This window comes from Siniperca chuatsi, linkage group LG7, assembly GCF_020085105.1.
Source record: "Siniperca chuatsi isolate FFG_IHB_CAS linkage group LG7, ASM2008510v1, whole genome shotgun sequence".
NCBI lineage: Eukaryota > Metazoa > Chordata > Actinopteri > Centrarchiformes > Sinipercidae > Siniperca > Siniperca chuatsi.
The window spans coordinates 18377259-18393909 of NC_058048.1; the positions used below are offsets into that span (position 1 = coordinate 18377259).

Consider the following 16651-nt stretch of genomic DNA (forward strand, 5'->3'; position numbering starts at 1 on the left):
GATTAATTCATGGGCATGCACGCAGGCTTATACAGTATCAGCCTGTGTGTGTGTGTGTGTGTGTGTGTGTGTGTGTGTGTGTGTGTGTGTCATGTCTCACCAGGGCAGGGTGGGAGGCTTAGCCAGTAGTCCTTGTAGGAAATCCCACTCCACACTCACACACTTCCCCTCACTGACAAACGGCATGGTTGCCATCCTTCTCCCAATCACACGCCGCCGTTAACGAAGGCTCTGATTGGCTGAGGATGTGACAGGCTCAGACCTGGAGATCCATGAGAGACAGTAGAGGAGGGACAAAAGGAGGAAAGAGTCAGTGAATCAAGTACTGTAAGGTTAGTTCATTCACAAATAATAGCTATAAAGTTGTCATAAACTACTTTTACAGGGGACAGACATATGTCCTTTTTGGGATGTCAAATTTAACACATTTTAAGGAGCCTTTAATTTTTTAATTAGCAGTTAGTTTCCATCATAATTTATTTAGTTTTCAACAAAATACTTTTTAAGCTTGGAGTGAGCATGAAGCCCTTTTTCAATAAAGAAAAATGAAGACATTTTATCTCCATTTGCAGTTTCCATTCAGCCCTTTTAATTCGATAGAATATAATTTGCATTAAAATGCTTGGCTGAAAATCCATCTTGTGATTTCTTACTTCATCTATCTGAAAAATTGCGTTTCTGAAAATGCTTGTCGAGACTGGAGAGAGAGAGAGAGAAAGAAAGACTGGAGAGAGAGAGAGAGAGAGAGAGAGAGAGAGAAAGAAAGAGGTGAGGTTGACAGAGAGCAATTAGGTACTGTGTGTACTTCCCCACATAAAGGTCAGAGACTGTTCCCAAGGTAATAGACATAAGACAAAACACTAAGCCTCCTTTGAAGTCACAATCACAGATCTCCAAATGTCTCCCCTCCTCCCTGAGAGAAAATTCAAACTTGTCTGCAATCGGAGTTTAAAGCAAACATCTCCAAAGACGAAGCACATGCTGTCCACTGCCTACTCTTCCACATCTATTGCCGCCTTCTGCCAGCCTCCAACACTACCCTCCTGTAGTGGAAGTTGCGAATATTCTTCCCTGTCCTCCTCACCCGTCTCGCTCCCCTCCCTCCCCTCTGTGCTGTGTTGACATTTAAAGGGCTAGTGTGGCCCCAAGCACCGCAGTGTCATGCCCTTGGGCCTGAGATGCCCTCTCTCTCTCTCTCACTTCCTCTCACTCTCTAACGCTCTCTTTCTTTGGCCCGGCTGGGTCAGCACAATCGAGTCAGTAGAGCTTTGCCGGGGCCGAAGAAAATGGATTATGTCTCGAGTTTGAGCATGGCTATGCTGACCTTGGTTAAGAGGGGTTAGCAGAAGCTGGGCAGGTTTGGCAGATATCATTTCACAAATCTTAGGCTAAAACAGCCAACATTAAATTTATGCATGAAAAGTTCTTGGACCAATTTCAAAGGCAGCAGAGTCAATGAGGGATTCAACAAAGAGAGAACAGTTGTTGAAAGGGGAGATCGGGTCATCCACTTACCTTTATTTTAGGCAGCGATAGTAATGCAGAAATCTATGCTTTCTACTGCTAACATAGTCCTAGGTCAGTGATAGAAAGTTTGACCTTAATAGAAACTGAAGAAGTGGGTATAGTATGAATATTTATCTTCCAATATCTCCTTCAACCATACAATGTTTGATCAGAAGACATGCATTAATGGAGCTTAAAAAGTGTACTCACTGCTCAATGCTCACTAAACAAGACTAAGAGTCTAGAGTCACGCTAGCGGCTCTGTGAAGCTGTACTTAAACACAGCAGGTCTTTGAGCTAAATGCTAATATCAGCATGCTAACATGCTCACAATGACAGTTCTAACATGCTGATGTTTAGCAGGTAATATTATAATAATTATAATAATATTTACCATGTTCACCATCTTAGTTTAGTGTGATAGCATGCTATCATTTGCTAATAAACAGTAAACACAAAGTACAGCTGAGGCTGATGGGAATGTCACAAACCAAAGTATTGGACAAAAGTCAGGGGATCACCAAAGTCAGAAAGCTTCATCCTCTGGGCACCGTGGATATCTGTGCCACATTTAATGGCAATAGATGAGATACTTAGTCTGGAGCAATGTGGTGGACCAACCGACCGTCATTGCCATCCCAAGATAAATGGCTAAATAGTGGCAATACTACAAGAACTTTTATAAACAATGCACTACACTAGGAAATAACTGGGCGATAGCTGGGCGATATATAAAGTAAAATCTGTATCACAATAAACCATCATAGATAAATGTAACTTTTTTGCAAAAATACATCAGTGCATGATTAATTACAGTACAACTAATTAAAGTTTCAGGATTGCTGGACTGAACTGTTAGCTGATTGGATGGTTCATTGTTTGGTTAGATATCAATGGCTGCTGTAGCCCTTTAAAGTTTATTATATGGGATTCAGAGAATTTACTACCACTACTAAAGTTGCTAATTTGATCAATCTGGTTAATTTTCCAGCCCTAGATTTAACCTCTTCCCAGGGCACTTACATTGACAGAATATTTTGTCCTAGGCTTAGGCTTCATTCAACTGTAGGAAACCTACATCTTTTCCCCTCAAGCTTCCAGTCTGCAACATTGACAGTCCTCTTTTCAGAGAGTCTGGTGAAGTGAAGACAGGGTCGAGCAGAGGGCAGCGCAACTCTGTCTAACAACTTCACCTTTGTCACCTTCTCTATCTTACCTGGAAAAATGCACTACATGGCAAATTAGGCTGTGTACAGTAGGACGGAGAGATCAAAAATGAGACACAGGGAGGAAATGATTTACTCTAAAATTTCATCGGCCCCACAAACACACACACACACACACACACACAGAAATTTTTCCATCCCATACCTGTATGTTTATCTCTTAATTGACCCTATCTGTGCTTATCTAATCTCTCCCTCCATCTTTCTGTCTCGAACTATCTTTCCATCTCTCTCTGCATCTCCCTCTATCTGGGCAGACACAGGGGCGTAATGGACAGGGGCCTTCACAGTAATTATTCAATCAGCCTCATAACCTTGTCGCAGGTTGGGCGGCCCATTAATGCACTCACCCAAATGGACCCCGCCACTTTGACTGCTAATACTCCAGCTAGCTAGCAGCACAACATGCTGAATGTCAGAAGTGTCATCTAGACAGAGAGTGTGAAACAATCCGCTCAATAGAGCTGAGTCGACTTATTCTGTAATGGCACAGAGGGAAATATATGGAAAAGGAAAGTGTGACTTCTAAGAGCACTGACAGTAAAAATATACTGCGCCCACAGCTGTAGAGATCAACCTGTATCAAGTGTGACGGCAGGTGTTCACAATGTGTTGCTGCAGTGCTACATATTCATAAGCGTAGTGTATGTGCGTTTATACGTGAGTGTGTATTTGAGACCCCTACCCTATAGAGCCATGCTCTCTTGGCACGGTCTCAACAGCAACAGAGAGGAGGGCACTGCGGTGAGCGTTCACAGCCTCTGTTTGCCGTGCACTTCTCTCTGGTTGCTCGCTTGGCTCCCGCTCTGTTTATTTTCAGCAGGGACGTTTAATTAGGGCCTCCAGCTGTCAGAGGTTCGTTAGCGTGCCCCTCCTCTCCCCGAGCTGCCCCTCCCCGTAGGGAGTCAGGGGCATCAGGCAAATGAACACATTTAAGTCAAACAGCACGCAGACAGACAATAGCCTCACTGCCATGCCACCAGCTCCCCCAGGTAGAGGCATGGTTGTTTTATGCCTCATCTCTCCAACCCCTGGGGCCCAATACAGAGGCTGGCCAAGACTGTGAATGTGGAGGCAGAGGAGCTCTCATAGCCCACTGGAGACGACATGCACGCTGCAATCATGCAAAGGTGAAGAGCAGGACCAAGCCTATGCAATGTACAGGAAGAGGAGAATAGTTCCATTTCTGAGGATTTTTATGATTTTTGATTAATTCTCAAGTAGTTTAGTAATCCTGAGAAACGTCCAAGAACTTGATTTAGGAAAACCATTGATATATCTCTTTCCCTTTCAGTTAATAAAGTGAAAACATACAGAGGATAAGTATGTTTTCTATACTTTTGTGACATCCCTGGGGCCTGTTTCACCAAATTTTATACATGAAAGCTACAATTTTAGATCATTTCCTCTCCTGTTGTGTAGTGACATGTTTCACTAATCAAAAAAAACCCTCCATACTTGCGACCCATACAAGAACATGCTAGAGCCTTGTAGGACTTATTTATCTCCAATATGCAAGTGACAGCCATTTGCGATGTGCCTTTGGGCAGTGCTTGCAAATCATACTGTACTTGTGGAACAGGACCCTTGTTTGGCTCTGGCAATGTTAACCCTCCCCCCCTCAATTGTCCACTATCAGATAAAGGCAAAAAAAAGGCAAAAAAAGCTGGCATTAGTTTTCACCTAACATCAAAACTGTGTATAGCTGTCATTCTGGTCATTTTTCAGTGTTTTCTCAAATAAAACTACTGCTAACAGTTTTTAGACAGCTCTGGTCTCCAACCCCCATTCGTCTTTAATTATCTCCAACTAAAGGTAGGAGTGGAGTACACATACAACCGCTATGTAAGATGTTCCTGTGAATAATATTTTATCAAATAGAGAACGCTCAACATCATGGAAGATGTAGAAAACATGGCTGGAAATAACATGAACAGAATGTTTGATGTAGTTAGTTTTCTATCTTGCCTTTCATGTTGTTGAGTAGTTGTAAATGAGTGTCTGGAGCGTCCGGGGAGATGAAGTTTGGTATTCTGGTTGGAGGGCTGAAAACTACTTATCATGCATTACGGCCCTGGTTGGACCTCAGGATTTGGAAGTCAAAAGACTTTTTAATGTACAATTTTTCAGCCGCTGATCAATCGACAGCTGCTGGACATGAAGATCTCCCCCCTCTCTCTCGGTATTCCATATTCGGACTCGCTCAGTATTCTGCTTCCGTATTGGAGCACCGGCTGCGGTTGACCTTGAGGACTCTGGATCATTCCCAACCCAAGGTTCTCTCCAACTCTCAAGGGCCTTGGCGCCCCCCCGCCTCTCCCATCATTGCCCCCCTCCCCCAATCTCTCCTAACCCCCTCTTTGCTCATCCCTGGCCCTTGCCTGGGTCGTTAATTATCTAATGGAATCAATACAACGTTAGATTGGACCAGAGTGACCCCGCCCGCCCCCAGGTATCTCTGCGGTGATGAAGAAGAGGAGGGTTTGGGAAGGGTGTAAAGGAATGATGTTAACAGCCTGTGTGAGCGAACCAGCACCATACAGTGACGGCGTGGACCACCCCTAAACTGGAAGAATATAGAATAAAAAGATCAGCAATGAATAAATGATTAGAGAGGGGGAGAGGGGTTGATGGAGAGTGGATGGAGGATAGAGAGAGCATACGTTGAGGCGGAGGGAGGCAAATTAGACTGTAAGAGAGAGAGGGAGAGAAATGATGGACAGATGAAGACATACATGAAAAAAGGAGAGAGAAAGGGATTTGCTAATGTTCACCCTCGGTAATCAATATCTTTCTCCTCCTCCTCTTTTATTATAGAGGGCTTTGGTGAGCGTGCTTTGATGTCCACTCCTCATGGGCGTGGAGCTACGCAGAATCCAATCCATGCCTGTCATAATTACCATCTATCTCGGCCTGAGTATACACAAAAGAGATGCTCCACTTCACCTGCACTGTATTAAATATGAAGTTGAAAGTATCAGTGCACAGAATCATATATATTTACAGTGTTTACCAGAAAAATTACCTACTCTCTAAAGATTGCTCGTCAGTGATTTTTCTCAAATAAACTGGATGTCATTCCTTGCTCAATATTGAAAGTAATGAAAAAGATTTAAGCAGCAAAACAAGTATAAAAACTTGAAGAAGGATGCAGACTTTATGTGCCTTCTTTAGAACTTAAAGGTAGTGTCTTATTTATTGTTTCTGGAGCAACTGGATTTACAAAATAATCCAAATAAAATAGACACGTATGTTAAATGAATATACAATTTATATGGTTTAACAAAATATTCAATCTTAAATCCTTTAACCCTGTATCAGAACTAGTATAGTACATACAGGTTGGTTTCCCCTGTTAGTAAAAGGGCATAAAGAGACGCAGGATCAACAGTGAGAGTGACAGCATTATAGGGATAAAATTTGAACTTCAATATAAAAAGAGCTAAACATGAAAATGGTTCACCACAGCAACTCAGATATATAAATACAAAATAAAGTACAAAACATCTAAAAGAAGATAACTTTGCGAATTGCAAAAGCAATAAAAAGAAAAGCATTCAGAAAAAGTGGTCAGTCCATCATGAAGTTAACCATCCATGACCCTTATGATATCTACGCTTGAAAGAGAAAATCCTGGGTCAATAAAATAGCACAAGTCAAAATAATAGCTGCAATCTATTCTGGGGTTAAATATCCCGACCTCGATGTTAGGCCAGGCTAAAGGTGAAAAGTGGGACTTACAGGAAAGTAAATTATAAAAGCTTCTTATTTTGAATGGCAATGTGGTCACATGTAATGAGAATACTGATAATATTCATGTACAGTGTTTCTCATTTTCAAATGTTCCCAAAATTGTAAAAGTTACTGGTGAACAGACAGAAAAGGTAGAAAGAAGACAGTGGAGGAGTCAGCTAAGTGGATGCAGGTCTCTATAAGGCAGAGGATGGTAAATCCACTCCCGCAGGCAGAGACCACATCAGCACTGACCTCCAAATAACCACAGGCCAAAGCACAGCACACAGGGTCACTCACTCTCTCCACACACCAATGTGTGTGTGTGTGTGTGTATGGATACTCTCATACTGTACACTAGCACAGAGATGTCCACATGCTATTACAGACACATCAATTAGCATGGTGCAAATGTCAGAGTTCAGAGCAGTGTCAAACTCTTGATAAGAGTTGCACAAGTTGTGTAGGTGTCTTGCAGCACACTGGGGAAACCAGGATACCCGTTGGCCTCGTACTATATTCCATGCTTGGAGAGCTCAATGCTTTGTTTGAATATTTCCAGATAAAGTGTTAATTTATGTAACTTCGGCTTTATGTCATGGCATAAATTAGAGAACAAGAAAGAAGAAAAAAAGACATGACAGAGTGATTGTGAGAAGGATTTGCAGACCGCACCTGATCTGACAGTCGATTTAGAGGGAAAGTGACTGTGAGTGCGGATGCCTATACATCGTGCGCACGTCACTAAGTAACTGTATGTGTGTGTGAGTGTGTGCGCAGCCTGGTGGATCCCTTCAGGCCGGTGTGTGAATGACAGCAGGGGTTATGTAAGGAGCCACAGCGGGGCCGGAGTGGACAGTCCGACCGGAGATCAGGTCAGCAGAGTGTGACACTAAACACATCTCCCTGACACCGCGCTGACACCCTCTGTCACAGACCCACACACTGTCTGTCAGCGCTCTTCACACACACACACGCACGCACGCACAGCGAGAGCAAGGCGTGTGTGAGCGGCTGTCTATCAACACACCAGACACTGACCACCTTAGTGTGTGTGTGTAAGAGAGCAACAGAGAGAGACAAAAATATCAAGAGAGGAATAGAAAGAGGAAGGGAGGGAGAGGTGAGGTGTCTGTCTACCTGAGAACTCACGAAAAGTGACTGTCTGCTGCTGTCTGTCAAACAAGATACATTTATAAATTACTGATATTCACTTTATCTACTCATGTGTCATGTCAATATTTATGCAAAATGAATACAGAAAATATAACTAACTGGCAAAGAAAACCAGACTTTTACCTCACAGCATCACCAGAAACACACACAGGCGCTGATCTTTGATGGGCTGAAAAATAAAAGTGGCGCTTTATCTGTCTGCTCTTAGAACAACAGCTCCAACTACCTTTTTATGAAATTCATTTCAACTTCGTTTTGTCTGCTGTCTTCAAACAGGAACTCTTTGTTGCCAACATTTTCACTTTCACAAAGTAATCCAAGTCAGGGTCTGTCACACAGTTGCCTGTTGGCATGAGCCACAGCTCTTTAAATCCAAAAGCCACAGAAGAAACCTACGTCTGGGTCTAATAAAAAAGGCCTAATGGTCGGTCACGACCAAAGCGTCCTGCACATGCGAGAACTAAAATGGATGCAGAGGCTTAGTGGCTCAGTAGGCCGGGGTATAAACTGTACCACGGACATGTGATGACTCGGTCTGACCCTGTTTCGTGTTAGCGTTGCTACATACATGCGCTGCTGCTCGAGCAATGCCGACAGTAAAGTAGAAATATTCTCTACATACAATTTTAAAAAGCTGAAAAAAAGATTTTTAAAATATTGCTCTATGGCAGTAAGTTACTAAAAACTGCTGGATTACATGTGAGTACAGACAGGGACTCTTTTTGCTAATAGTAACATTTTGAGACCTCATCTTGACACCTGAAAGAGTGACTCTGTACTGCAGGTAGTTATTTGGTTTGAATTTATCTGAAGCACCTGCTATCTTTGCAGGTGTGTGTGCAAATGATGCTGTTTGGCTGTGTACGAAACACAGCAGAGTTTATAGCAAACACAGATTTTGGAGAAACATTCAGGGAGAGTATGTGAAACACACACAAACATTCAACACAAATATCTATATATGGACAGAAATAGATGTACAAATAGGGAATCTTGCAGGAAATCATACAAATACTCTTACATTTGCACACACTCACGCATGCACACACATTTTTCCTTTGTGAAATAACTGCACTACTCTGACGGACTGACTTTTACTTTAAGTGACAAGCCTCCAGTCACAATAACTGCAAATTATGAAAAAACTAAGAAGAAAAAAACACTGGAAACCTGAAATCACTATGTGGTGGTTTGATGTTGTTATTTACTTTACAGCAGTAGCGAACACTGTGCATTTGTCACAGTCATTCTGTCAATTTGGACCACCTGCTGCAGACACCCTGAAGGCACCGAATGTTACTAAGCCAGTAAACTGTGACCAATTCTGCCTCTGCAGGTGGAGACGGACACGCAGCCGTTCACTCTCTGCTTCTATATCTCAAACTCCAGCACACACACAAACACACACACACACATGCACACTGAATTTATCTGAAAGTGGTGGGCCATTATTATTGCGGTCAATCAGTACAGAACATAAACATGCATAATTATTTGGCTTATCTGGAGCCAGAAGCAAAGATTGGAATATTTGCAGTGAAAATGTTTTATCAGTTACATTAAATTGATGAAATGCACAGAAGAAGAACTTTGTGTAAAAGCAATGATGGTGCTTTCAAGGAAGAGCAAACGTTTAGTCTAATTATCTGTTCAATATTAATTTATAGTAAATTATAAATCTACGCTTTTATGCTAAAATATGCACTTTTATATGTATTTTCTGTAATCAAATGTATATTCAAACATGCTACCACACAGTAAAAAGAGACCCCAGTAAGTAAAGGAAAGGTCAGTTTTAAAATAAAACTCCTCATTCTTTTATTCTCATTTTATAATTTATTACCTATATGATTTTGACAATTTTGTCAAATAAATGTGGACATTATGTAATATTTCTGTTCTGTTCTTAACTGGACAAAAAGTTACCACCGCTGCATAAATCCTGATATTTTATCTCAGAGAAAGAAAGAAAACTGCTTCAGGTGTAAATTTGACAAGTTACAATAAAACTTGTCTTTCACATGATTCAGTCTTCATCAAGATTTGACAATAGACTGGCACATCAAAATGTATCCATTTCAAACTAACAGCAAAAATCGAATAAAAGGTGACAACTTCATAACGTGCGGATGTGCGTGTGTGGCCAGCGTGTGTGTGAGAAAATCAAGCAGGAGAGCGAGAAAGTGTGTGCACACTCATGCATGTGCGTGTGTGTGTGTGTGTGTTGACCATAAGTTGTAAGATCCATTATCTACTCACCTGACGGGCATTTCCAGCGTTCAGTCTGCTGCTGTTGATCTGATCCACTTTGTCTCTCTCTTCCTCCTCCTCCTCTTCTTCTTCTCCTCTCCGGAGCCCCTACTCTGCCCTGGCGGTGCCCCCCCCCCACCACCACACCACACCACACCACCCCACCACCACCGGCACCTCGAGCTTAAACACAGCAAACAAACACTGTGTGTGTGAGCCAAGGGGGCTGGGACAGGGGCAGCGTCAATCCCCTCACTTTCACAAAAGCCGCGGCCGTGCAGCCGGACACATCGAGGACTCCCGTTGCAAAAAGAGTGAGTGTGTGAAAGAGAGCGAGAGCGAAAAAGAGAGTGTGTGTGCGTGTGTGTGTGTGTGTGCGTTTGTGTGTGTGTGAGTGGAGCTAGCTGATGTAGCTCTCCTTGGCTCTCAGACTCACTTCACCAACACTTTGCTCCGCTGCTTCTTGGAGATGGACTCAGATTAGGACACAGCCAGTGTGAGAATCTCTTCCACGCTCGCTCTCTCTCTCTCTCTCTCTCTCTCTCTCTCTCTCTCTCTCTCCCATGCTCCCTCCCACCCTTCCTCTCTCCCTCTCACTCATTCACTCTCCTCGCTGAGCTTCTTTCTTTTCATTTCCTCTTGGGAAAGCCGTGCACACCAGTTGTCTCTGCCTTCAGCTGCTCCCTCTCGCTCTCTCCCTCTCTCTCTCTCTCAGTCACTAGTAAATATAAAAGGCATGCTTGTACAGCCCCTCGCCTCAGTCTCTCGCTGGCTCTCCCTCCCTAACTCGCTCTGTCTCATGCTTTCGTTTACCCCCACTTTCTTTCTCTGTGTCAAAGCTGCCTTTCAAATGCTGATTAGCAGCCAGAGTAAGAGAGAGAGAGAAGAGAGAGAAGGGATGACTGAAACAAGTGGGAGATTCCATCACATCCACATGTATTGTAAACTGTGACTCCTGTCCCATGCAAACACACACCCAAACTTGTTTTTGTCACTTAGGAGGACATTATACTGACTTGCATTCATTCTTGGAGACTTACCCAAACCTAAAGCTTAAGTTTTAACCCTAAAATGTAATGTTGTGGATAACATATTTTTGTCCAACAAGTCCTCCAAACTAAATGAAAAATGTGTCATTGTCTTCCAAAATGACCTAGCCTGGGAACCAGACGAATCTGCGAGCTCATGTTTTATTTGCTCTGGCAGTTGCATTTGCAAATTGGTCTGGCGATGTCAGGCTAAAAACGACCCATACAGTATCAGCATTTTCTGATCGGAAGTCTGATATCGTTTGTCAGTCAGCCTTCCAAAACTGTTAGAAAAATAATTCAGTTCATTCATCCATATAAAACGTGGAAATTACAGTTCTCCCATTCAAATCAACCAACGCTGCCACTGATCTGCCACCACTATTGTTAAGGTTTTGGTTAGATTTAGCCCCAACAACTACTTGGTTAAGAAAGGTTAAAGAAGTCATGGTAAAAAAAATAATAATAATGTTGACTACCAGTAGGAAACGGGAAGTGACTAGCGGTCTTGTGTCACAGTTACGATTTGTTGACCCATCCATCCATAATCTATAACAATTACATACTACTTTGTTTCTGAGGCAAAAAAGATATAATTCATAAGGGCACAAGAGGTCTTTGTCAGGTAAACGAGATGATGTTTTAGGCATTTTAACAAATGGCAAATAGTGTTGTTTTTCTCAAGAGGACAGTCTGTTTTTGTCCTTAAATGGAAGATGAGTCCCCATAATATGATCGTGTGAACAGATTTTTGTCCCCACAATTTGAGCAATAGCGTCACATCATCCATACAAGTGAACAGCTGCAAGACAACCAGCCAGAAAAACACACACACACACTCACACTACATATTAGCTATCCACACAATAATACTGTATGTAGTTCCTTTACTTGCGTAAAAGTAGAAATAGCAAAATGTAAAAATACTTAATTACAAGTAAAAGTCCTGGATTCAAAATCTTACTTAAGTACAAGTACAGACCTATTAAAAGCAAAGTATATTTCAAAGTGAAACTACTCACTATGCACATAAAAGACCCCTATGAGTGGTATATTATTCAGATTGTAATATTGTTTTATTATTACAGATGCATTAAAATGTAAGCATTTATATGTTTTAGCTGGTGGAGGTGGAGCTAATTTTAAGATGATGTGTTTTGTTTTGTGTTTAATCTGCAAACTAACTATAGCTGTCAAAAAAAGTAGTTGAGTAGTAAGTACAACATTTTTCTCTGGAATGTAGTGGAGTAGAAGTATAACGTACCATCACACTGGATTACCTTAGCTAACTATTGCCAGAGCAAACAGCAGTGGAGACAGTGGGCACCATAACCAACACCCCTGGTTGTGACCACCGCTGCCATCTGATGAATATAAAGGATCTTCAACCATTTAACAAATTTACTGTTTAAACCAAATTTCTCAGAGGAAAACAAAACAAGGTCCCCCTTTCCCAAAAGCATCTTTAAGGTTCCCTGTGGAGTTTTTGACCTCTAGTAGCGCTACGGAGCTGTTTTTCTATGAGTGGGTCCCTGTTTTGTTTGTCTCACGCATGACGTACATGGACGCTCACGCGGGTAACGCTGTGCACACTCCTGCCAATGGTTTCACACCATTCCACTAATCTACAGGTGGTGGTAACACGTCAACATATGCAGCAATGCATTAACAAAGGCAGAGAAGAAGAAGACTGCAAGCTAGTAAATATGTATGTAAACAATGCAGGATTTAAAGTACTTGAAAAAAATCGGCTTTTGAAAATGCATTCAACACGTTTGTTAGAGCTCAAGCATGCACACAACGCGTTTTGGTGAGTAACACTGAATGTAAACATAACTTTTGTTTGTTCTCCTCAGGGCGCCTTTAAGGCTAAGATGATGAAGATGCTTTTGGGAAACAGGGCCCAGATACAACCATTTGACATGGTCGAAGGCTTTCTCCACATCCAAGCCACAAACCACAAAACCACCCACTGCCTGTTGCGAACATATCTGAAACATTTAGTAATCTTCTGATATTAATCTGATGAGCTACAGCCTTTAATAAACTCTGATTGGTCTTCTTTAATCATACAAGGCAAAACTTTGGATTCAATTTTAGGGGTAAACATTTGATGGTTAGATGGGATTCTCTGGGCACTCCACTTACTTGAGAATTACAAAAACTGTTGGCCTCTTTTAGTAATGGAGGTAGGAGCCCAGTATCAAATTAATGGTCTAAAATATTTAACATGGGTTCTGTTAATAAATGTTTGAATTCTTTAGTAAGCCTGTCAGGGCCACCTCCCTTCCCACTCTCAATAGTCTATAAAGCAGCATAGAATGGAAATGCTCAAGTAAAGTACAAGTTCCTCAAAATTGTACAGAGTACAGTGCTTGAGTGAATGTACACAGTTACATTTCTCCACTGACTGTATGTACAATCTATAACCAACATGTACTCAGACCCACAACCACATACACAAAGGCAACACATATGAGCACACACACACACACACACACATGCAAGCATATACGTGAACAAATAATCACACTCAGAGACTCACTCAAGTACTCTCTCTCCCACCAATCTCTTCCCCTCCCTCCTCTGTTCGTTCCCCTTGCCCTCAAACACTACTCAGAATATTGATACATCACCCCCCTCCTCCCTTTTCTCTCTCTCTCCGTCTCTCTCTCTCTCCCTCCATCACTCACTTTCTCTACTGAATACTGATAGGCTGTCTACTCCGTGGTCTGAGTTTCAAATCTCTCCCTCCCTCTTGCTCCCTCCGTCACTGCACCCACTACAAAAAAACAGCAACATAAAGGCGGAAATAGCAGAAGTTAATGCACTGAGGTAGACATAAATTCACTTAAGTACCATTTCAGATTATGTCAAGCTAAAAATGGGCTTAACATTGTGGAAAGGAGGGGAGAGGGGTGACAAGGAGGGGGGAGGAAAAGTGCTGGTTGACTGTCTTGCCAGCGGAAACTGGTGGAGCGGCTCGCAGCACTGTAGTGAACGGGCGGCCGGCAACAAAAGGAAAAAGACGTGTGAAAAGTTCAGGCAAATGAAGACGCATTCAGTTTTTTTTTGTCCGACTCCCACCCTCCCGCTTCATTGTTGGGCATGTCGGCTATGGCACGGCCGAGGGGGGGAAGAAGGGAGTGAATGAGGTCGTCAAAGAGTCCCAGTGAGGCCCCTCCACTTCACACACACACACACACACACACACACACACACACACACACACACACACACACACACACACACAACAGCGTGAAACAGCTGAGAGCAGGAGAGAGCAACAATAAGAGAAACAGCACAGACAGAAAATGTCCTGCTTTTCTCACTTGGATGGAAAGGTGGAAGGGCCTTTCAGGGTATTTGTGTTTAAGTGTGTGTAAGTCTAAGTGTGTGTCTGCACGCAAGAGAAAGTTTGTGTGTGCATAGTCTCTTTGGAGGAGGCTTTCTGTCTGCATTAGAAGTGCAGCGCGTCTGAGACACTGGGAGAGGGAGTGTGTGATTTTGTCCTCCAAGTCTTCCCCAGGCGTCCTTGAAGGAGACTGGCAGGGAATATCTGACTCTGCGTGTGTGTGTGTGTGTGTGTGTGTGTGCCAATGTGTGTTTGAGCCCTCACAAGCTTAGTTTAGTACCGGAGGCTTGCCTTGCGGAGCCGTATTACAGGTGTTCCCTTCACAAATCAGGGTGCTCCTGGAAGTAAAAATGACATCCTCAGGCTGGAGAATTAACCCAGCCTGATAAATGAGAGATGTAATTGAATCGAGTGGGTAAATAAAGTAAAGTAAAAATCCTTAGTATATTGTGTGTGTGCGTGTTTCTGTGTGTGTGTCTGCACATGCATGTGGAATAGCGTGTGACGACTGTTGCAGTCAGTGAGACAGTCACACCCATGTCTGGCCTTGTTTCTCCGCCTGTCTACACATGCTATCAGCTGTGGTCAGTTCGATGTGGTGACAGGAAACTGCCTTTTTCAGAAACACAGTTCAGACAGACCAGTGATACAAGACACATCCTTTACTTCATTAAAGTAGCAGTACCACGTGGAAAATACTCAATTAGAAGTAAAAGTCCATTCAAAGTCTTATTTAAGTAATGGCATTTAAGTAGTACCTTTAAAAAAGTAAAAGTACTCATTCTGCAGAATAGTCCTTTTCATATGATTGTAGCTGGAAGAGGTAAAGCTAATTTTGACTACTGTATATACTGTTGGGTAGTTTAATCTACAGTACATGTATCATATTTTATAAGATTATCACTTGTTTTGTATGTAAAATCTTAATCTGCATAAAATGTATATACTGAAGTTCAAGTAACTCTGAATTGTACTTAAGTATATTATGTACTTACCTACTTCCTCTGAAAGAAGGCAAAGACTGAAATTGAGCTTTAAAGAATGAATGGAAATTGAGCGTAAACGTTCATTTTTGATATTGGAAACAGTGGTTGGGGGAAAAAATGCTTTTTTCATTTGACAAAAAAATCTTAACGTCCACTTAATGACTAAACTGAGCTAACTCCTTCTGCTGAGTAACGCTGCATTCACACACGCAGATACAAAGCAGTACTGTAGGTAGTCTCTGGCCTGTCATGAAGCTGGAGCTCTGTGGGTGGGTCGCGTTGAGCACGTAATTTACATACTCCGCCGCTCCGACTGGACAGTTGTTTTCTGACATAGCTTCCGTGCTACACACAAGGAACTTGTTCATTTCCTGTTGCACAGTTTGTTTGTTTGTTTGTTAGTTAGTCTGTTTGACTAATTTAATAGAGAACTGACACCTGAGCTGGCAAGATTGTAAGAATGTAAGATGTGGTTAAAAGCTAGAAAGTGGACTTTAGGTTAAGATTTTTTTGTCAAATGAAATTTTTTCCCCCAACCTTCTGTGTTCATAGGTGAGGAGTATTTACTCAAACACAAAAAGAATTGCGACCTGCAAGCTACATTTTAAGCTGAGGTCAGTAATCCTAAATGACAGGGAGGATATGTGGCAGTTTTATGTTAAAGATTGATCGGATTTATTATGTGTCTTCCGAGCTACCGCAGACTACTTTCTGTTTCCATAGGAAGTAAACACGGTGAAAACTGGCCAACTCTTTACAGCTAAAACACACTGTGTTTGGACACTGAATGAAAATGAAGTTTCTCTGCTGAAATACTTCCAAAAATAAACAAGGCTACATCAGACATATTGAAATTTGATTTGAACATACAGTATCTGAATGTAGACCACGCAAAGAAAAAACACTGTCAACATTCAACAAATAAATAGATAGTCTTCTTCTTCTGAATAATAATGTTTCTTTGGATAACATTCAACATACAGTAGTGAATGCTGAAGAAAATGATCTACCACATGTAACTACTACTACATGTTCTCATCACCTAGTACCTAAGTTTAAGTTGGCCAATTTCCACCAATCTTATTCTAACTTTTGAATAATTAAGAGATGATTTGTTCTTTATAGTCAACTAGTAATTGGAACATTTTCACGGAGGCAACTTAAAGGGGAAGTCCTCTAATTTTACACATCAGTTTAGTAGTCTTGGGAAGTACAAAATGACACTAACAGGTTGCATTATGTGAAGTCTAGCATCCAGTATTAAGTAAAAGTTAGGATAAACTTCTTAAATACCCTTAAATCAGAAGGAAGCATAACCTTGATACAAATCTGTTTAAAATAATGTTTGTTTTAAAAAAAACTATCAATGGCATTCATGTGATGCAGTCATCT

General features: G+C 41.8%; 1 protein-coding gene across 1 annotated transcript in view; it reads right to left on the reverse strand.

The window, feature by feature from the left end:
• The window catches only part of npas1 (neuronal PAS domain protein 1), a 39943-nt gene extending 29243 nt beyond the window's left edge, over positions 1-10700 (reverse strand). Inside the window, exons 1-2 of the mRNA XM_044203042.1 lie at positions 9900-10700; positions 101-262 (exon numbers count right to left, since the gene is read on the reverse strand). Of these exons, the coding sequence (XP_044058977.1) occupies positions 101-195 (95 nt within the window). The 5' untranslated portion in view covers positions 196-262; positions 9900-10700. The remainder of the gene's footprint in view (positions 1-100; positions 263-9899) is intronic.
• Positions 10701-16651: the final 5951 nt, after the last annotated feature.